Source organism: Convolutriloba macropyga, chromosome 6 (genome assembly GCF_964194025.1).
Source record: "Convolutriloba macropyga chromosome 6, txConMacr16.3, whole genome shotgun sequence".
In the NCBI taxonomy this organism is placed as follows: Eukaryota; Metazoa; Xenacoelomorpha; order Acoela; family Convolutidae; genus Convolutriloba; species Convolutriloba macropyga.
Genome location: NC_134473.1, coordinates 11,350,161 through 11,374,624, shown reverse-complemented (window position 1 = coordinate 11,374,624; position 24,464 = coordinate 11,350,161). Strand labels below are relative to the sequence as shown.

The 24,464-nt window shown below is 35.2% G+C and overlaps 1 protein-coding gene across 1 annotated transcript in view; it reads right to left on the bottom strand.

The window, feature by feature from the left end:
• LOC142340761 (microspherule protein 1-like) overlaps positions 1–15,395 on the bottom strand; it is a 55,278-nt gene extending 39,883 nt beyond the window's left edge. Inside the window, exon 1 of the mRNA XM_075391466.1 lies at positions 15,079–15,395. Coding sequence (XP_075247581.1) covers positions 15,079–15,392 — 314 coding nt within the window. The 5' untranslated portion in view covers positions 15,393–15,395. The remainder of the gene's footprint in view (positions 1–15,078) is intronic.
• Positions 15,396–24,464: the final 9,069 nt, after the last annotated feature.

Genomic DNA, 24,464 nt, shown 5'->3' with positions numbered 1-24,464 from the left:
ATTAACAAAAACACAACAAGACTGGAAAAATGACATTTTTGATAAAGGAGCAAAAACAGCCATCACGCACTCAAAATGCTATTACTCATCACACATATTTGCTATCTCCAAGCCAAAACAAAAAAAACTAATTCTGACATCAAATCATAGCGCAGATAATTATTATCGATGACTAAAAATCAGAGAGAATAAACTCTTGTCACAGCTTAGCAGAGGTGTCTAATCATCTCAGAAGGCTAGTTGTCGTCATTGGTCAGCACAGGTCTGTAATCATCACATCTAAAGAACACGTAACAAAGAAAAACATAACATGACTGGAAAAAAGACACTTGATAGAAGAGCAACAAACAGCCTTCACCGGTTCAAAATTCTATTACTCATCGCACATATTTGCTAACAGCAAGCCAAAATAATTGAAAATTAATTTGACATCAAATCATAGCGCAAATAATTATTATCAATAACAAAATCAGAGAGAATAAGCTCTCGTCACAGCTCAGCACAGGTGTGTAATCATCACATTTAAAGAAACAAACTCGAACAGCAAAACAATACCAGATATGATGAAGCAGAAATCGGATCAAAATCACAAAATCAACAAAATTAGATAAATTACAATTCAAATACATTGATAGGGAAGCTATCAAAGCTGACTTGGTCTCAGCGCAAGAACAATGGAGACATTTTTTTCAAGCGCAAGAACAATGGAGAAAAAACGATTTACACTTTCATTCACTCGAAAAACTCAGGAGTCTAGCTGTATCGTTACAAATAAGGAAAATTGACACGCTTCTTATAGAAATAAAAATTTTAAAAAGCTATTACTCGTCGCACACACTTACTAACTTCAAAACAAAAATTGGAAAATAAATCTGTTATCAACGGAAAGCGCAGACAGTTACAATCATTTTCAAAAATCAGAGGATAAACTCTCAACGCAGCATAGCACAGTTCTGTAATCATCACATCTATGGATACACGGCGGACAGCAAAACAATACCAGGTGTCACAAAGCGAATCTGTGACAAAAATAAACTCCCAAAAACTAAACTACTGCAAAAAACAACGATCTCTGAAGCTATCAAAGCTGAAATGTGCTCGGCGCAAAAAAATGAACAGGAAATTTTTTCGATTTACGAAGATTAAACAGCTAGAATTTACATTTTCATTCACTCGGAAAACTCAGGAGTCTAGCTGCCTCGTTACAAATATGGAACATTGCACCCTTTTTATATAAGCGCAACAAGCAGCAATCAATCATTTAAAAAGCATATTCACTAAATTCAAAACAAAAGAACTGGAAAAAAATTTTGATATCAACGGAAAGCTTAGGCACTTATAATCAATTTCCAAAAATCGGAGAATTAGCTTTCAACACAGCGCAGCACAGTTCTGTAATCATCACATCTAAAGATACAAGGGAGGACAGCAAAACAATACCTGATATCTTGAAGCAAATCTGAAAAACAACAAACTCCCGAAAATTAAATTACTGCAAAAAAAGCTAAACTTAACACTTCATTTGATTCCAAAATCTCAGAAGGCTAGCTAAAACTTAGAACTAATATCATTTCGTAAAATACAAAGAAGATCTAGCTATATTTAACATTTTATTTAACTCGTAAAATGCGGAAGGTTAGTTGTCGTCAACGATCAGCACAGGTCTGTAATCATCATAGAAAATCCGCAACAGAAACCACAACAGGACTGCAAAATGACGCTTTTTATAGAAGCGCAACAAGTAGCAATTACTCATTTAAAAAGTTATTACTCATCGCACAACTTTGACTTCAAAACAAAAAAATGAAAATTGTGATAACAACCGAAAGCGCAGACACTCAGAATCCGTTTCCAAAAATCAGAGAATTAGCTCTCAACACAGCGCAGCACAGGTCTGTAATCAACACATCTAAAAAACCGTAACAAATAAAAGCATAAGAGGACTGAAAAACGAATGAACTTCTCATAGAAGAGCAGCAAACGGCCATTACCAATTTGAAATGCAATTACAAATCGCAAATTTTTTCTACCATCAAGTCAAACTAATTGAATATTAGTTTTGACATCAACTTATAGCGCAGACAATTATTATCAATAACCAAAAACCAGAGAGAAAAAGCTCTCGTCACAGCATGGGACAGGAGGATAATCACTACATATAGAGATGTAACGGCGATGAGCAAAACAATACCGGACATCAGAAAGCAAAAGTGAAAAAAACAGCACCCGCAAAAACGGATGGTCTGTAATCATAATAAATAAAGAACCAGAAAACAAACATAACGCTGGAAAAATGACGTTTTTGTAGAAGAGCAACAAACAGCTATAATCAATTTAAAATGCAATTACTCATCGCAGAGTTTTGCTAATTTCAAGAAAAAATAATTGAAAATTAATTTTGACACCCACATTTAGCTCAATCAAAACAAAATAAAACCAAATATCACACCGTAAGAGAAAAAAACATCCGCAAAAAATGAAAAATTACTGTAACGAAAAATTGCCCAGGAAAACACTTCAATCAATTCGCAAATCGCAGAAGGCTAGCTGAGAACTGGAAAAAATGACACTTTTTATAGAAGAGCAACAAACAGCCACTACTCATTGAAAATTGTATTACAGATCGCACATTTTTGCTAACTTCAAGGCAATTTAATTGCAAATTATATTTGACATCAACTAATACCGCAGACAATTATTAGCAAAAACAAAAAATCAGAGAATAGGCTCTCCTCACAGCTTAGCGATCATTAAATCTAGAGATAAAGGCGATGGGCAAAACACAACTAGAAATTACAAAGAAAAAGTGAACAAACAACACCCGCAAAAAAGGATCAAAGAATTTAACGAAAGACTCCTAAAGATAACACTTCAATCAAATCAAAACACTCAAAACCACTCGTCACAGCTTAGAGCACACTTGCTTGACCATCAGTTCTAGAGATAAAGGCGATGAGCAAAACCATGCCGGACATCAAAGCAAAACTGAAAAAACAACGTCCGCAAAAATGGATAAATTACTTCGACGATAAACTGATTAAGGTAAGACTTCAACTAATTCGAAAATCTCAAAAGGCTAGCTGTAGTCACTGGTCATCACAGGTGGTTCACTAATGTCAAAAAAACATAAGTCGGGAAAAATGACACTTTAGATAGATCAACAAACAGCTATTACCCATTCAGAATGATAATACTCATTTGCACTAATTTGCTAACTCCAAGCCAAAACAATTGAAAATTAAATTTGACATCAAACCCTAGCGCAGATAATTATTATCAGCAACTAAAAATCAGAGAGAAAGAGCTCTTCTCACAGCTTAGCACAGGCGAGCAATCAACACATCTAGAGCTACAAAGGCGATGAGCCAAACGATACAAGAGATCACAAAGCAAAAGTGAAGAAACACAACATTCACAAAAATGGATAAATTACGAAACTGCTAAAGATAAGACTTCAACTAATTCGAAAATCTCAGAAGGCTAGCTGTCGTCACTGGTCAGCGCAGGTCAGTAATCATAATAACTATAGAACCCATAACAAAAAAAAACATAGGACTGGAAAAACCACACTTTTGATGGATCCACAAACAGCTATTGACCATTCAAAATGATAATACTCAACGCACATATTTGCTCCAAGCCAAAATAATTAAAAATAATTTTTGACATCAAATCATAGCGCAGATAATTATTGGCAATTACTAAAAATTAGAGAATAGGCTCTCGCCACAGATTAGCAGAGGTGTATAATCATCACATCTAGAGCTACAAAGGCGATGAGCCAAACGATACCAGAGATCACAAAGCAAAAGTGAAGAAACACAGTCTCTGGAAAAATGGATAAATTAATTTAACGTAAAACCGCCAAGGATAACACTTCAATCTATTCGAAAAACTCAGAAGACTAGCTGTCGTCACTTGTCAGCACAGGTCTGTAATCATCACAAAAAAAGAATCTGTAACAGAAACATATATGACTGAAAAAAAAGACACTTTTGATGTAAGAGCAAAAAACAGCCATCACCAATTCAAAATGCTATTTTTTACACATTCGCTTTCCCAAAGCCAAAATAAAGGAAAATTAACTTTGACATCAAATCACAGCGCAGACATTTATTATCAATAACTAGAAATCAGAGAGAATAAGCTCTCGTCACAGATTAACAGAGGTGTATAATCATCACAACAAGAGATAGAAAGGCGATGAGCAAAAATTACCAGATATAACAAAGCAGAAGAGAAAAAACGGCCCCAAAAATGGATAAATTACTAACAAAAAACCTCTAAAGATTACACTTCAATCAATTCAAAAACCTCAGAAGGCTAGCAGTCGTCACTGGTCAGCACAGGTCTGTAATCATCATAATCAAAGAACCCGAAAAAACATGAGACTAGAAAAATGACACTTCTATCACATCGAGAGGTAAAGGCGATGGGCAAAACAATACCAGATACCACAAAAACGGAACAACATCGTCAAAAATGGATTAATTACTTTACCGAGATAACACTGAAACCATTTTGCAAATCTCAGGAGGCTAGCTATCGTCACTGGTCAGCACAGTAAGTAATCATCATAAGTAAAGAACCCGGAACCAAAAAAACATGAAACGGGAAAATGTCACTTTATATAGATGAGCAACATACAGCCATTACCAATGCCATTAGCTCTAGTCATAGCTCAGTCCAGGTCTGTAATCATCATAGAAAATCCGCAACAGAAACCACAACAGGACTGCAAAATGACGCTTTTTATAGAAGCGCAACAAGTAGCAATTACTCATTTAAAAAGTTATTACTCATCGCACAACTTTGACTTCAAAACAAAAAAATGAAAATTGTGATAACAACCGAAAGCGCAGACACTCAGAATCCGTTTCCAAAAATCAGAGAATTAGCTCTCAACACAGCGCAGCACAGGTCTGTAATCAACACATCTAAAAAACCGTAACAAATAAAAGCATAAGAGGACTGAAAAACGAATGAACTTCTCATAGAAGAGCAGCAAACGGCCATTACCAATTTGAAATGCAATTACAAATCGCAAATTTTTTCTACCTTCAAGTCAAACTAATTGAATATTAGTTTTGACATCAACTTATAGCGCAGACAATTATTATCAATAACCAAAAACCAGAGAGAAAAAGCTCTCGTCACAGCATGGGACAGGAGGATAATCACTACATATAGAGATGTAACGGCGATGAGCAAAACAATACCGGACATCAGAAAGCAAAAGTGAAAAAAACAGCACCCGCAAAAACGGATGGTCTGTAATCATAATAAATAAAGAACCAGAAAACAAACATAACGCTGGAAAAATGACGTTTTTGTAGAAGAGCAACAAACAGCTATAATCAATTTAAAATGCAATTACTCATCGCAGAGTTTTGCTAATTTCAAGAAAAAATAATTGAAAATTAATTTTGACACCCACATTTAGCTCAATCAAAACAAAATAAAACCAAATATCACACCGTAAGAGAAAAAAACATCCGCAAAAAATGAAAAATCACTGTAACGAAAAATTGCCCAGGAAAACACTTCAATCAATTCACAAATCGCAGAAGGCTAGCTGAGAACTGGAAAAAATGACACTTTTTATAGAAGAGCAACAAACAGCCACTACTCATTGAAAATTGTATTACAGATCGCACATTTTTGCTAACTTCAAGGCAATTTAATTGCAAATTATATTTGACATCAACTAATACCGCAGACAATTATTAGCAAAAACAAAAAATCAGAGAATAGGCTCTCCTCACAGCTTAGCGATCATTAAATCTAGAGATAAAGGCGATGGGCAAAACACAACTAAAAATTACAAAGAAAAAGTGAACATACAACACCCGCAAAAAAGGATCAAAGAATTTAACGAAAGACTCCTAAAGATAACACTTCAATCAAATCAAAACACTCAGAACCACTCGTCACAGCTTAGAGCACACTTGCTTGACCATCAGTTCTAGAGATAAAGGCGATGAGCAAAACCATGCCGGACATCAAAGCAAAACTGAAAAAACAACGTCCGCAAAAATGGATAAATTACTTCGACGATAAACTGATTAAGGTAACACTTCAACTAATTCGAAAATCTCAAAAGGCTAGCTGTAGTCACTGGTCATCACAGGTGGTTCACTAATGTCAAAAAAACATAAGTCGGGAAAAATGACACTTTAGATAGATCAACAAACAGCTATTACCCATTCAGAATGATAATACTCATTTGCACTAATTTGCTAACTCCAAGCCAAAACAATTGAATATTAAATTTGACATCAAACCCTAGCGCAGATAATTATTATCAGCAACTAAAAATCAGAGAGAAAGAGCTCTTCTCACAGCTTAGCACAGGCGAGCAATCAACACATCTAGAGCTACAAAGGCGATGAGCCAAACGATACAAGAGATCACAAAGCAAAAGTGAAGAAACACAACATCCACAAAAATGGATAAATTACGAAACTGCTAAAGATAAGACTTCAACTAATTCGAAAATCTCAGAAGGCTAGCTGTCGTCACTGGTCAGCGCAGGTCAGTAATCATAATAACTATAGAACCCATAACAAAAAAAACATAGGACTGGAAAAACCACACTTTTGATGGATCCACAAACAGCTATTGACCATTCAAAATGATAATACTCAACGCACATATTTGCTCCAAGCCAAAATAATTAAAAATAATTTTTGACATCAAATCATAGCGCAGATAATTATTGGCAATTACTAAAAATTAGAGAATAGGCTCTCGTCACAGATTAGCAGAGGTGTATAATCATCACATCTAGAGCTACAAAGGCGATGAGCCAAACGATACCAGAGATCACAAAGCAAAAGTGAAGAAACACAGTCTCTGGAAAAATGGATAAATTAATTTAACGTAAAACCGCCAAGGATAACACTTCAATCTATTCGAAAAACTCAGAAGACTAGCTGTCGTCACTTGTCAGCACAGGTCTGTAATCATCACAAAAAAAGAATCTGTAACAGAAACATATATGACTGAAAAAAAAGACACTTTTGATGTAAGAGCAAAAAACAGCCATCACCAATTCAAAATGCTATTTTTTACACATTCGCTTTCCCAAAGCCAAAATAAAGGAAAATTAACTTTGACATCAAATCACAGCGCAGACATTTATTATCAATAACTAGAAATCAGAGAGAATAAGCTCTCGTCACAGATTAACAGAGGTGTATAATCATCACAACAAGAGATAGAAAGGCGATGAGCAAAAATTACCAGATATAACAAAGCAGAAGAGAAAAAACGGCCCCAAAAATGGATAAATTACTAACAAAAAACCTCTAAAGATTACACTTCAATCAATTCAAAAACCTCAGAAGGCTAGCAGTCGTCACTGGTCAGCACAGGTCTGTAATCATCATAATCAAAGAACCCGAAAAAACATGAGACTAGAAAAATGACACTTCTATCACATCTAGAGGTAAAGGCGATGGGCAAAACAATACCAGATACCACAAAAACGGAACAACATCGTCAAAAATGGATTAATTACTTTACCGAGATAACACTGAAACCATTTTGCAAATCTCAGGAGGCTAGCTATCGTCACTGGTCAGCACAGTAAGTAATCATCATAAGTAAAGAACCCGGAACCAAAAAAACATGAAACGGGAAAATGTCACTTTATATAGATGAGCAACATACAGCCATTACCAATGCCATTAGCTCTAGTCATAGCTCAGTCCAGGTCTGTAATCATCATAGAAAATCCGCAACAGAAACCACAACAGGACTGCAAAATGACGCTTTTTATAGAAGCGCAACAAGTAGCAATTACTCATTTAAAAAGTTATTACTCATCGCACAACTTTGACTTCAAAACAAAAAAATGAAAATTGTGATAACAACCGAAAGCGCAGACACTCAGAATCCGTTTCCAAAAATCAGAGAATTAGCTCTCAACACAGCGCAGCACAGTTCTGTAACCATCACATCCACAGATGCAAGGGCGAACAGCAAAACGATATCAGATGTCACAGAGCAAAACTGTAAAAAAAACAACACAAGCTTCCAAAAAAAATTACTGCAGAAAAACACTTCACCTCATTCCAAAATCTCAGAAGTGTAGCTAATGCTAAGAACTTAAATAAATTTGTAAAAAATAAAGATCTAAATATATTTAACACTTCGTGCAACTCAGAAGGCTAGTTGTCAACGGTCTGTAATCATCACATCTATATAACCGTAACGAAAAAGCATGACAAGACTGAAAATTTAAAAAACTTTTTTAGAAGAGCAACAAACGGCCATTACCAATTTGAAATGCAACTACACATCGCACAATCTTGATACCTTCAAACTAAGTAAATATAAAACAGAAAAGAGAAAATTCCCAAAAATTGATAAATTACTGTAACGAAAAACTGCTAAGGATAACACTACAATCATTTCGCAAATCTCAGAAGGCTAGCTGAGAACTGGAAAAACGGCACTTTTTATAGAACAGCAACAAACAGCCACTACTCATTGAAAATTGTATTACTCATCGCACATATTTGCTAACTTCAAGACAAAACAAGTGAAGATCTATTTTCATATCAACACAAAGCAAAGCCAATTATTACCAATCTCTAAACAGTAGAGACAGTAGAGACTTAGCTATCGTCCCAGCACAACTCAGGAGTCTAGCGGCATCGTTACAAATATGGAACATTGCCACGCTTTTTATATAAGCTCAACAAGCAACAATTAATCATTTAAATAGCATATTCACTAAATTCAAAACAAAAGAATTGGAAAACAATTTTGATATCAATGGAAAGCGCAGACACTTATAATCAATATCTAAAAACTGGAGAATTAACTCTCAACACAGCGCAGCACAGTTCTGTAATCATCACATCTAAAGATACAAGGCAGGACAGCAATACATTTTTGCTACATTCAATATAAACTAATTGAATATTATTTTTGACATCAACTTATAGCGCAGACAATTATCAATAACAAAAAACCATAGAGAATGAGCTCTCGTCACAGCATGGCAGAGGTGGATAATCACTACATATAGAGACCGAAAGGTGATGAGCAAAATGAAACCACATCACACCGCAAAAATGAAAAAGCAACATCCGCAAAAATGGATAAATTACTGTAACGAAAAATTCTCTAAGGATAACACTTCAAGCAATTCGATAATCTTAGAAGGCTAGCTGTCGTCACTGGTCAGCAGAGGGCTGTAATCATAATCAAAGAAACCGCAACAGAAAAACATAACGGGAAAATGACACTTTTTATAGAAGAGCAACGAACAGCCGTTAGCGATTTACAATGCCATTAGCTCTCGTCACAGCTCAGCCCAGGTCTGTAATCATCACATCTATAGATACAAGGGTGGTCAGCAAAACAATACCAGATGTCACAAAGCAAAAATGTGAAATGAGAAGATCTCAAATCTGACATAAGCTTACCACACAAAAAAAAATGAAAAGAAAACTTCTAAAAATTTTTTCAATGTACAAAGAATAAATAGCTTAACTTTACAGTTGCTCGAAAAACTTTACAGGAGCCTGGCTGTATCATTACAATACAGGACCTCCCAGGCGAAAGTAACCATAAAGTAATATCCGATTTCGTCAAACTGCTTCTGGAGACCGAAAATATCCAAAGCGATCCATTAACGTGCTCACCGGAAAGCGACAACAGAATTCCTTTTTATTTGCTTGGAACATAGGACCAAGCGACTAAAAACAGAAGCTTCTCTGTTCACTTTCTAGGCAAAGGCCAAATCGCACAAGCGCGCAGCACAGGTCTGTAATCATGCCCAGAATACTGAAAGCCTAAAATAAAACCAGAAATCAAAAAGCGAAAAGCTTTAAGAACTCAATGAAGCTCAAGAGATGAATGATTCTATATTGAGGAAAAATAAGAGGGCAGATTTTTATCGCACATATGTACCCACTGCAATGCGACGAAACAGCCAATATCAAATTTTGTCGAAGACAACAAACAAAATGTAAACAACAGGTATTCAATCTGAATGTGAAATCTAGGTATGTCACTGCGAAAAAGCTATTTGCTTATCACTACTCAGCCATTTCAGTTCTAAAAGAACAACGGCAATTTTTAGACTGAGAAGGAAACGCGGCACCGGACATCAAGACGCCATAGACTTATTTGCCAAAATTTAGCCAGGGCTCCGCTCATAATAAAAATTGAGAAAGGAGAAAAAAAAGTGTTGCTCAATTTCGGAAGTGAAGCACTGAACTTGGTCTTTATTGAGTAATAGTAATACATATTCCTCACGAAAGAAAAGATTTCGTTTTGGAGGGGAAGATTGTTCGTTCTCAGCACTGTTCAGCATATGTATTTGATTATAATAGATTCAAAATAAAAAAAACAGATGCTAGATACCGAAAGGGTCAAACTGAACAAAAACTGAAAGCCATCAAACGAAGAATGCGTCACAAACTCACACAAAACATTAAAATTAAAGCATTGTATATTCAATGAAAAATAACTAAATTTGAACAATTTCAGTTCTATTAGAACAGTAAAACTCCTATTAGAAATTTCAGGAATGATTTACAGAACTTTTTATCGATAAAAAAGGAGGAAGAACTATGTGCCTAAACACCGATTGACCAAAAATATCAAATTAAAGACTGCAAAAGAAAGAACATAGCCGGCAGATTGCCGGAATAGCTGCGAAATAGACTTGCGTGCCGTAAAATACAGATGGAAAAAGATACAGAAGTGAGTTGATATAGTTATCGCCGCCGCCTATAAAACTTACAAGTTTATTTCAAAGGAGGTTGTTTTTGGGTGCAAAAAAATTTTCCATGTCGCGTCTCGAACCGGCGATCTCCGGATTAACAGCCAGTCGCCTTAACCACTCGGCTGTCGGACCATACAATCTGTTTTCTTACAATCAATTTTGTTTTAGGAACAGATTCTGTTTCTGAATAACCGCAATTTAGGTCACGTAGAAAACGTGAAATCAAGCGCGAAAAAGCCATTTAAGCAGTGACGAGACAGAAAGTTCTAGAACAAATGTAAACCGAAAATAAAGCGTCAGACGACGAAACAAAAAAACATAGCAGGACAAGTCCTGACGTACAATTCAAAGAATTTTCATTGACTAAACAGAAAAACTAGACCTAGAATGGACTATGAGTGAATTAAGAAAACCATTTTAAAAAAAAATCAGAACAAAAAATTAAGAAATAAACAGAAAATCAATGTCAAAATGCCGCATGTGAACAAAAAACCACTAGCGAGAAATGAAAATTTAATTCAAACAAAAAACTAGGCCTCGAATGAGCTGTGAATGGATTGGGAAAACCATTTAGAAAAAAATCCGATCCAAAAAATCGAAAAAAACAGTAAAAATCAGAGTGAAATTGCCGCATGTGAACAAAAAACCACTACCGAGAAACCGAATTTTTGTTCAAACACCGTTTTCTCACTCTACTTTAAAATTAGAGCGAAAAAAATTCACGCCGCAAAACCACTCGCTTTTTCGCTCCATTTCCTGTTTCGGCGTGACCAAAATCACTACTCCAATTTGACTTCAAAAATCATGAAAATGTGTGAACAGATCTTAAAAAAAAAAGACAGCGCCCCATTACAATTCAAATTCTTTGAATTGTAAAAAACCAAGAGCACCGCAATATAGCTACGCTCAGCTTACAGCTTCGCAGCTATAATCAGATCTCATCTCTCTACATCAATTAAATGCCAAGCATAGATGTTTAATTACGGAGACCGTTAACATTGATCTTTGAGCTGCGCAATCACACTTTATGCTCAATTGTTTTAAACAGGAAACAAAAGAATCAAACTATATTTTTAACAACTTCAAAAGAAGGAAGTGTAGAGAGCACGCGGGTCTACAGAAAAATATGACGAATGCGTAAATCTGCAGGCAGATTACGGATAGTAGCAAAAACCATATTTACAAAATTCTGATTTGCAAATTAGTGAGAAGTTTGTCAAGTGTATGAACGCAGTCGCAAGAACGCGATTCAATTATCTTCAATAGTTGTTGTTTACCTTTATCAATCTCAACCAGACAAATAAACAATTCAGAATAAAGGTTCTTTTCTTTTATCTTTTCGTGTTCTTGTACTAAAAATTTTCCAAAAAAATGCTCAAATCAGAGCCGAACCGAAAAAGATGCAGTTTAAAACTGTAACTCCTTAGCATTACGATGCTCTAAAGAGAAACGAGCCCGTAGCAACAAAAAACGACAAATCCATCCGAAAGCAAGAATGAGCGTCGGCTTATTCTTAGAAATAAAGGCACAAAAGTCAATCACCACCAATCAATGAGGCTGAAACGCAGCAAATTAAAATGAAATCGGTTATGCTGAATAAAGATAAGTAATCGAGCGGCAGCAGGAAATTTTTGAACAAATTTTAAACACTGAAAAAATATCTGCCGAGAGGAGCAAGCGAATGGCTAATAGTAAGGCATTACCAATTGTCTATCAAAATAATAGAAAACGAACTAAATGACTAAAACCATATCCAGGCAATGCAGAAATCAACATATTTACGAAACGTTACAGAAAAGGTCAGAAAATTACTAGCCCCGAACTTACGAAAAAAGTCGAAAGACGCTGATAAAGTTCAATAAATTGGACAGTTCTGTCGACAAAATGAAGAAAAATTGGATATTTGGATTCGATTACCCAACACTAACTCAATAAGACTTGAAGATCTGCATTTGAAAAAAATCGGGTGATGAAATCAATTAATTGAAACATGTCAAATTGTATCATTTGAGCAAAGATTATCAGTAAGGATAATCTTTGCTCAAAAATTAACTCCGTTAGCAATGAAAAACAATTTAATACTGAGGAGACAAAGAGAAACAACAAAGTACGAACATTACGAAGAAAGATGTAGACTTTGGTCGTAACATTCCGGGAGTTCATGGATAAGTTTTGATTGGACTGTAGTTGATCTTGAAAGATTCTTTATTAATGAAGCAAGATCTAATTTCAAAACTTTGTGAAGAGCTCTATCCAATCAATAATTTGTCATAAACAATAGTTAGTAATGCGAATGACCTGTCAGGCAAATTATAACAAATTAAAAGAAAAGTTGAAAAACAGTAACAAATACAAGAAAATTTACACGAGAAAACGTTCATCTTCATTCGACTATATTTCTAAAACAAAACTGAAAAATGACAATATATATTGGAAACATAGCCGGCAGATTGCCGGAATAGCTGCGAAAGAATAGACTTGCGTGCCGTATAATATGGATAGAAACAGATACAGATCTAAACTGAAAACATAGCTCGCAGATTGCCAGAAAATAGCAACAATAGTTTCGTAGATCTGCAGTCTCAAAAACAAGACAGACCAAAAAAATTCGTCTTTTCATTGAAGGCTGTTATGTTATATTTTGATTAAAAATCTGTATAAGTTTTTGATGCCTCTACTAGCTGCTCTCAAATAACCTTCATTAAGAGTGGCACACACCCATTTGACCTTATCTCTTTGAATTGAAGTAAATAAAAGTCAATTTCAAAGTGAGGAAGTCATTTTTCAGAGTGAGGTAAGTCAAGTGTGACCAAAAATTTAATCAGGCGAATTAACAAAAAAACTAGCTCCACTAAGAGCAAATAATGACGTCACAAACGCATTTCAATTGAAATGGCATAAACGAATGAACAAAAAGCAAATTTGAAGGGGTTGTGACGTCATATGGTCGTAACAAAAATGGCGACGACGAAAAAAAAACTAAGAAAAGGCCAATAATAGCCCCAGCTATCGCTGTGCAGCTATTAAAAAATTCGACGCCGCTCAAAAAGCAAGGTAAAAAAATCAGCGATAAATTGAAAAGCTTGTTAAAATGCATTCCACAGAAGCATTTTATTAGGAATCTTTACTGAACATATGAATTCCTTTGACCTTAAACTAATTCAAATTAAACATAGGTTTTAAAGTGCAAAGGTCATTTTATTGATTGAGGTATATCACGTATGATCAAAATATAATCACACAAATGAGCTTAAAACCTTTGCAGGAGAGAGAATGAGAAATGACGTCACGCGCTCAAAAGCTGTTAGTGAGAGGAAGAAGTTATCCAGAAAATTTCACTTTTTCAGCTTTGCTGTGTGAATAAATGTAAAACGAGCGTCAGACGACGAAATAAAAAAACATAGCAGGACAAGTCCTGACGTAAAATTCAAAGAATTCTCATTGACTAAACAAAAAACCAGACCTAGTACGGACTATTAGTGAATTGAGAAAACCATTTCTAAAACAATCAGACAAATTTTTTAAAAAAAAAAATGAAAAAATGCCACATGTGAACAAAAAACCACTAGCGAGAATTTCGTTCAAACAAAAAACTATGCCTAGAAATAATTTAAAATGGATTGGGAAAACCATTTAGAAAAAAAATCGAAAAAACAGTAAAAACCAAAGTGAAATTGCCGCATGTGAACAAAAAAAAACCACTAGAGGGAAAGCGAATTTTTGTTCAAACACCGTTTTCTCACTCTACTTTAAAATTAGAGCACGAAAATTGCACGCTGCAAACCACTCGCTTTTTCGCTCCACTTCCTGTTTTGGCGTGACCAAAATCACCACTCCAATTTGACTTCAAAAATCATGAAAATGTGTGAACAGATTTTTAAAAAAAAAGACAGCGCCCCAATACAATTCAAATTCTTTGAACTGTAAAAAATCAAGAGCACCGCAATATAGCTCCGCTCAGCTTACAGCTTCGCAGCTATAAAAACTTATCTGAATTCATCCAAAAATCGTTTCCTCGGTCAACTTGAGCTGCTCATTTTTCAAAATAAACTCAACCATAAAAAGCAACTGAACAGAAATCTCAAAAAAATCTTGGTATCAAATCCGAAATTTTGCGTAACTAAACACCAATTTCAAAATAACGTTCAATATTTCGCTATAATTGACCAACAAGCTGGTTATTGCAGATCAGCAAGTAATTCAACGATACCCTAATTGCAGTTTTTCCAAGAAAGTGCTGTACGTAAACTTGAGCTGAGAAGATTGATTTCAACCCAATCTGTATTCCATAAACGAACGGAAGGATAACCTTTTATTGTGCAATTACTTACGTGTTCATGAATTGAGCTCTGCTTTTGAGTCGTTTCGATGTACTTTTCAATCGCTTCGAACTAGTGGGAACATTGACCGAAGCTGTCAAAAATACTGTCGCTCCTCCCTGGGGAGACACGCTATTGTCATCACCGTTTTGCTCATCTTGCTTCGAATGGTCAGTGGTCTTCGATGGCGAGGCAGAGACAGAATCTTGGATCTCTCGATTCCTGAAGACAGCTTCCATGTTTGGGACTTGGTCGTAGGTGTCATCGCTGAACCTTCGACGCTTGATTGCACGACTAGGTCGCGAGCTTGTTTGACTCTCAGTCATTAAATATCTGAAGAAGACCATCAAGAATTTATAACAAACATGACAAACAACAAGAATAGCTGGCCCATTTCCAGAAAATAGCGGCCATAGCTTCGTACATCTGCAGTCTCAAACATAACCGACTAACGACGGGCGAATTGCTCTCAAACGACCGCCGAGCGGTTGGCTTCGTCAGTATCTAGCCACGGTTTAGTGAGGTTAGCTTTAGCTTGATTGAAGGGTAATAGACGATGAGATTAGGGTAATAGACGATGACATCATGCCACATAACAGCCGCTGAAGTGCGGCATCAACAAAAGAATTATGGAGAAAGAGAGAGAGAGAGAGAGAGAGAGAGAGATTAAACGTGAGCGAGAAGGAGAATGAAAGAAACGCCAGCCAACGCAGAGAGAGCGAGAGAGAGAGCTACGAATTTTCTCCATGATAACATTGGACTCTACAACTTCAAGTTTTCTAAACTTGTTTTTAACTAAATCATATAAAAAAATGAAAGTGCAAAATTCCAAAGAAAAGTTTCCACATTTCGCAGTGAAGAAAACATTTTTTGTCTCTGGATTTTTGTCATGTAACCCATCTGGAAGACTAAAAAAGCTTCGTTGGCCAGTAATGATCGTTAAACTCAGAAAAGGACAAAAATAATCAAAAATTTTAAACAATTGCAAATTTTAAAATCCTGCTAAAATTCGTGATATTAATATCTTCAGAACACCATTCCATTGTCTCCAGAGACCATCTAGTATGCCTATATCAATCCTTTAACAGTTTCACTGGCTCATAAAGATCCATACACTTGGAATATGATAATGTATTTTCAAAAGATTTTCAAACTAAAATTTATCAAAAAATTTCTGAAACTCGAGTCATTATACTCAGCTTAGCCACAGCTTAGTATCGAACCTCGAAGGAGGCTTCTAGATTTTTGAGACTGGAAATACCTAAAAAAAAATGACAAAACTTTCAAAAAGTCATGAAGATTGCCAAAAATTTTTCAAAAAAATGCTAAAATTCGTTAGATGTTAAAATCTCTAAAAACACTCCATTGCATCTAGAAACTATACAATTACTTGTTATCAAACTCCACAGGAGGTTCCTTGGCTCTTGAGGCAAGATATACCTAAAAAATGACAAAAAATGTCAAAAAACTTAAAAAAAAATTGCAAAATTTATAAAAACAAATTGATAAAATTTGTGAAATTAAAAAGTTTAAAACCCTTCCATTACCACTAAAAACTGAGCAGCCACATTTTATAAAACACTTAAGCAGGTTTTCTGAACCCTGAGGTTGAAGAATCTTGAATAATGACAATAAATGTTTAAAAAAATTAAAAAATGCTATTTTTTTCAAAAAAAAATGCTAAATTTCGTGATGTTAAAATCTTGAAAACAATTCCATTACGTCTAGAAACTACACAGTAACCTATCATCAATCCTAGAGGAGGCTTCTTGGATCTTGAGGCTGGAGAAACCAAAAAACCGACAAAAAATTTTCAAAAACCTAGAAAAAATTTGCAAGTTTTTTCAAAAAACTGCAAAAATTCGCGAAGTTGAAATGTTGAAACCATTCCATTACCACTAGAAACTGTGCAGTAACCTATTATCAAACCATAGAGTGGGCTTCTTGACATCTAGGGTTTATAAAAAGTTAATTTGACAAAAGTTTTACAAAAATGACAAAATTTTTCAAAAAGCTTGAAAAAAAATTGTGAAAATTTGCGTGTTTTTAGCAAGCAATTGTTCGTCAGTAACTAGCCAAGGGTGGGAGGGGGTGCTGATGGGGGTGGGAACAGTCGGAAGGGGGAGCAACAGCGCGGTGGGGGGGGGTTGGGGGCAATAGTGGGGGGGTCAACAGTTGGGGGGGTCTTCAACCTCTAAGAACCGCTCTTCAGAGCATAATTATAAGTCTCCAAAACAGTTTGAGCTGAAACAGAGCTGAAAGGCTCTAAGGGCACTTAATGCCCGCTGGGCGCTGCCTGTTTATCCCGTTTTTGAGGACGAAAAGTCAAAAGCGTCAGACGAAAAATCGGTCCAGCGAAAAATCGCATAAAAAAAAGACCGACAGGACTAATATATTTGCGTTTGAGAGCAATTAAAAAGATAACAAAACGGACCGAAAAAGAAAATTCTCTTCGTTTTATTAATGGCTGAGATGTTACATTTTGATTAAGAATCTATTTAACATATTGCTGCCTCTATTAGCTCCTCTCAATTCAATAAGAGTGACACACACTCATTTGACCTTATTTACTTGCAGTAAAGAAAAGTCACTTTGAAAGTGAAGAGTCATTTTTGAATGAGTAAAGGCTTTGTAATCAAAAGCCTAATCACGATAATGAACAAAACAAATTCATTCAACAAAGAGTGAAATGACTTCACGCACGCAATTCAGTTGAAATTGCATTAATGAATGAACCAAACGCATATTTGAAGTAATTGCAAAGATTACTTCGAATCTGCATATATTTATAGGCCCTTTTTAAAAAAGCGAATTTTTGAACTTTGCCCTTTCATAATCTAACTTCTGTCAACTTGCAGCTTATCCTCCTAAATGACAAGTCCTATTCATTTTCTTGTGAAGCAGAAATGAATCCCTTCATTGGTTTTATTATTTGATGGTTTAAAGAATTTGACACTCTGTGTTCATAAAAAATATATTCAGAGTTGGTCAATTCATCTATAACAGTGGTTCGTTCCTTGATTACTTCAGATTAACGACAGTTCCAATTAGCATTGAAAGGAGGACCAATTGAACATACATCGCTTAGTGAATAGTTGATGGTTTTAGTGAATTCGACACTGCTTTAAAGCACACTTTTGATGAGTTTTTAGTTGTTGCCCACTTTTGTAATTCTTTCTGAAGTCATATGGCTTGTTCTGAACAATGACAGGTCTCATTTGCTTCCTATGAAGGTGCAAGTGAACCTATCTATTGTTTTAGCTCTCTCCTCGAGGCTCTCATGACTTCAAACATATTTGTTCTCAAAAAATCAGAATTTTTGAACGTTGCTCCTTTGTTATTCTTACTTGTCATCTTGTAGCTTAATCTCATTGATCGCAGGTTCCATCCACTTTGCATAATCGTTCCAGATAATAGATCATGGTTTGATTGTCTGACCAGTTTTTGTAAATTTTTCTGTCTTCGTAAATCGTTAACTTTTGGGTTTGGGCCTTAATTTGTTATTTTAGAATCATATGACTCAGTCGCACTAATGACATGTCCCATTGGCTACCTCGTGAGTTATACATGGACCCAATTCTAGCTCTGAATCAAATTAACTGCACAATCAGTTTTCTCCAGATCTATCGCTAGTTCTTGCGCAAATCTCTTCTGCAACGGAAGATTTTCCACTGGACCCATTCCAGTGTTTCTACGATAAAATCTACCGGTAAAAAATCTCTCATTCAAAATTTAGTGTAAAATAGCCGGCAGATTGCCGGAAAATAGCCGCGATAGACGCTTGTGACCTTCCATGAACTGAAACAACCGAAGAAATAAGAGATAGATCGACCACCAGTCCTTTAATAGACCACTAAGGATAGATTCGGACTGTCAATTTTTTGACACATACGGTCTATAAGGAAAAAGTGCTCAGAGCTTTTTCAAAATTGATATTCGAAATCAAAAACTCAAGACTAATACTCAAGAATTAGGGCGTATAAGTTTGGCACTACTTAGATACACACTATTGATCTTTAACTAAAATGTTCATAAAATTTAAAGTTCCATAAGTGAGTTCAGAAGTCATTTTTTTAAGTGAGGTAAGTGACGCAATTGGCCTAAAAGCAGAAATGACGTAACGCACACAAATTTTAACTGCAAAGAAATAGAAGTTAGTAAAAAGGTCAATTCCAAGAAGTCAGCTTAGTATCGAACCTCGAAGGAGGCTTCTAGATTTTTGAGACTGGAAATACCTAAAAATAATGACAAAACTTTCAAAAAGTCATGAAGATTGCCAAAAATTTTTCAAAAAAATGCTAAAATTCGTTAGATGTTAAAATCTCTAAAAACACTCCATTGCATCTAGAAACTATACAATTACTTGTTATCAAACTCCAAAGGAGGTTCCTTGGCTCTTGAGGCAAGATAAACCTAAAAAATGACAAAAAATGTCAAAAAACTTAAAAAAAATTGCAAAATTTATAAAAACAAATTGATAAAATTTGTGAAATTAAAAAGTTTAAAACCCTTCCATTACCACTAAAAACTGAGCAGCCACATTTTATAAAACACTTAAGCAGGTTTTCTGAACCCTGAGGTTGAAGAATCTTGAGTAATGACAATAAATGTTTAAAAAAATTAAAAAATGCTATTTTTTTCAAAAAAAATGCTAAATTTCGTGATGTTAAAATCTTGAAAACAATTCCATTACGTCTAGAAACTACACAGTAACCTATCATCAATCCTAGAGGAGGCTTCTTGGATCTTGAGGCTGGAGAAACCAAAAAACCGACAAAAAATTTTCAAAAACCTTGAAAAAATTTTCAAGTTTTTTCAAAAAACTGCAAAAATTCGCGAAGTTGAAATGTTGAAACCATTCCATTACCACTAGAAACTGTGCAGTAACCTATTATCAAACCATAGAGTGGGCTTCTTGACATCTAGGGTTTATAAAAAGTTAATTTGACAAAAGTTTTACAAAAATGACAAAATTTTTCAAAAAGCTAGAAAATTTGCGTGTTTTTAGCAAGCAATTGTTCGTCAGTAAATAGCCAAGGGTGGGAGGGGTGCTGATGGGGGTGGGAACAGTCGGAAGGGGGAGCAACAGCGCGGTGGGGGGGGGGGGGTTGGGGGCAATAGTGGGGGGTCAACAGTTGGGGGGGGTCTTCAACCTCTAAGAACCGCTCTTCAGAGCATAATTATAAGTCTCCAAAACAGTTTGAGCTGAAACAGAGCTGAAAGGTTCTAAGGGCACTTAATGCCCGCTGGGCGCTGCCTGTTCATCCCGTTTTTGAGGACGAAAAGTCAAAAGCGTCAGACGAAAAATCGGTCAAGCGAAAAATCGCATAAAAAAAAGACCGACAGGACTAATATATTTGCGTTTGAGAGCAATTAAAAAGATAACAAAACGGACCGAAAAAGAAAATTCTCTTCGTTTTATTAATGGCTGAGATGTTACATTTTGATTAAGAATCTGTTTAACATATTGCTGCCTCTATTAGCTCCTCTCAATTCAATAAGAGTGACACACACTCATTTGACCTTATTTACTTGCAGTAAAGAAAAGTCACTTTGAAAGTGAAGAGTCATTTTTGAATGAGTAAAGGCTTTTGTAATCAAAAGCCTAATCACGATAATGAACAAAACAAATTCCTTCAACAAAGAGTGAAATGACTTCACGCACGCAATTCAGTTGAAATTGCATTAATGAATGAACCAAACGCATATTTGAAGTAATTGCAAAGATTACTTCGAATCTGCATATATTTATAGGCCTTTTTTAAAAAAGCGAATTTTTGAACTTTGCCCTTTCATAATCTAACTTCTGTCAACTTGCAGCTTATCCTCCTAAATGACAAGTCCTATTCATTTTCTTGTGAAGCAGAAATGAATCCCTTCATTGGTTTTATTATTTGATGGTTTAAAGAATTTGACACTCTGTGTTCATAAAAAATATATTCAGAGTTGGTCAATTCATCTATAACAGTGGTTCGTTCCTTGATTACTTCAGATTAACGACAGTTCCAATTAGCATTGAAAGGAGGACCAATTGAACATACATCGCTTAGTGAATAGTTTATGGTTTTAGTGAATTCGACACTGCTTTAAAGCACACTTTTGATGAGTTTTTAGTTGTTGCCCACTTTTGTAATTCTTTCTGAAGTCATATGGCTTGTTCTGAACAATGACAGGTCTCATTTGCTTCCTATGAAGGTGCAAGTGAACCTATCTATTGTTTTAGCTCTCTCCTCGAGGCTCTCATGACTTCAAACATATTTGTTCTCAAAAAATCAGAATTTTTGAACGTTGCTCCTTTGTTATTCTTACTTGTCATCTTGTAGCTTAATCTCATTGATCGCAGGTTCCATCCACTTTGCATAATCGTTCCAGATAATAGATCATGGTTTGATTGTCTGACCAGTTTTTGTAAATTTTTCTGTCTTCGTAAATCGTTAACTTTTGGGTTTGGGCCTTAATTTGTTATTTTAGAATCATATGACTCAGTCGCACTAATGACATGTCCCATTGGCTACCTCGTGAGTTATACATGGACCCAATTCTAGCTCTGAATCAAATTAACTGCACAATCAGTTTTCTCCAGATCTATCGCTAGTTCTTGCGCAAATCTCTTCTGCAACGGAAGATTTTCCACTGGACCCATTCCAGTGTTTCTACGATAAAATCTACCGGTAAAAAATCTCTCATTCAAAATTTAGTGTAAAATAGCCGGCAGATTGCCGGAAAATAGCCGCGATAGACGCTTGTGACCTTCCATGAACTGAAACAACCGAAGAAATAAGAGATAGATCGACCACCAGTCCTTTAATAGACCACTAAGGATAGATTCGGACTGTCAATTTTATGACACATACGGTCTATAAGGAAAAAGTGCTCAGAGCTTTTTCAAAATTGATATTCGAAATCAAAAACTCAAGACTAACACTCAAGAATTAGGGCGTATAAGTTTGGCACTACTTAGATACACACTATTGATCTTTAACTAAAATGTTCATAAAATTTAAAGTTCCATAAGTGAGTTCAGAAGTCATTTTTTTAAGTGAAGTAAGTCACGCAATTGGCCTAAAAGCAGAAATGACGTAACGCACACAAATTTTAACTGCAAAGAAATAGAAGTTAGTAAAAAGGTCAATTCCAAGAAGTCAGGTCGTAAGAATCATCGATGGAGACGACGAATTAAAAAACATAGCAGGACATGTCCTGAAATACAATCCAAGTAATTGAATGAAAGACAGACCTAATGAACCTGACCAGCAGATCAATTGAACAATCCCAGCCGACAAAATCTCAAAAGTTGAGAAACTAAAAGAATCAAACAAACTAACCAAAAAAAAACGATCATTGCTAAAACCCTTGAAGCTTTTAACTTGAAGGCCATATATGACTGATTTCAAAATACTCATTAACTCACGCAAAAACCTTGAAAGAGATGAATCTGCGACTAAAAGTAGATAAACTGGACAAATATGACAAATGCATCAAGAAACCGAGAAGAGAAAATTTAAAGGAAATTTCCAATAATAGGGCTATAAAAAAGTCAAAACATTTTTTTTACTCTGGAGTTCTGTTTTGTAAACCGTCTACAACATTTGAAAAGTTTCGTTGGCCAGTATAGATAGTTAAACTCTATAGAGAATTTTAAATTGCAAGCTTTATTTAAAAAATTCCCTAAAATTTCAAAAAATTGGAAACTATTTTATTGCCCCTAGAAACTATGTAGTAACATACTAGCAAACCCTATAGGAGGTTCCCTGGCCACTGAATAAAAATTTCAAAAATTTAAAGAAAAAAATTGCAACTTTAAAAATATTTTCAGTAATCTGTTAGCAAACCCTATATGAGGATTCTTGCCCCCCTGGGGCTGGAAAACTTGAATAATGACAATAAATCTCAGAAAATTTGAAAAAAACCAAGTTTGATTTTAAAAAATTGGTAAAATTCATGAAGTCAAAATGTTTAAAACAACTTCATTACCACTAAAAACTATGCAATAACTTATTATTAAACACCAGAGAAGCTTTTTTGACATCAAAGTCTGAAACAACTCAAAAAATGACAAAAATTTTCAAACAATTAGTATAAATTAGTAGAAAAAATTAGTGTAAATTACCGTGTTCATGTTTGTTCATGAGTAGAAATAGATATAGCGCTTAAAGTGGCCGTAAAAAGCAATTACGTCTTGCAAAGGACCTTTATCAACTTCAATAAACCTAAATTTCAGACTGGTCTAACAAAAAATCCCAAAAATGACGAAAAAGTGCTAAAAATTTCATTATTTTAGGCTCAAAAGCTCCAAAAAATGACCTTTTAACCTTGAATTACGGCCTTCCCAGTAGCTTCGCCACTCGAGCTTGAGGGACTACTAAACACGGGCCTCTAACGAAACATGATACCCGCTGAGCATTACCTGTTTATCCCGTTTTGAAAGCTCAAAGTCATGAAAACAGGTGTGAAAACATCTTACAAAAATTAAAAAAAAACATAGCAGGACAAGTCCTGACGTACAATTCAAAAAATTTTCATTGACTAAACAGAAAACTAGACCTAAAAAGGACTATGAATGGATTAGGTAAACCATTTAGAAAAAATCTGATCCAAAAAATCGATTAAAAAAACAGAAAAAATCAAAGCGAAATTGCCGCATGTGAACAAAAAACCACCAGCGAGAAAGCGAATTTTTGTCCAAACACCAGTTTCTGACTCTACTTTGAATTTAGAGCGAAAAAAATTTCACACCGCAAAACCACTCGCTTTTTCACTCCACTTCCTGTTTCGGCGTGACCAAAATCACTACTCCAATTTGACTTCAAAAATCATGAAAATGTGTGAACAGATCTTAAAAAAAAAGACAGCGCCCCAATACAATTCAAATTCTTTGAATTGTAAAAAGACAGAGCACCAACACAATCCCATTCTTGGATTGTAAAAAAACCACGATGTCCCCAATAATAGCCGCTATCGCTTCGCGGCTATTAATAAGGACTCGTCTGCAACTTGTTATTAAATTAAAGGCAGCCGTTTTGCATTGGAATGAACAAAAGAGACTTATGAAGAATAAATGCAGGACTTTTAAATTACGTCACCTCATTATTCGCGTACTGACCTCTATTTAGAAGTTTTTGATTAACACGATGAGCTTTAATCCTAATATAGAAACATTTCGGTGAAAATCGTCAAAAAGCGTCAACAAATAATTCCTCAATTCCAACGATTCATGTAAGCATTCTCAATAACAATATTTACATGTGCAACCAGCATCTAATATCACAAAGAGTAAATAAAAAATTGCTCAAATAATCGACAAAGCGAAAACTAAACAAATATAAAATGAAATATTAGTTTTACAAAGATTTTCACAATTGAGAGTGGGGTAGCACTTAGTAGTCTTTGGTCATGCT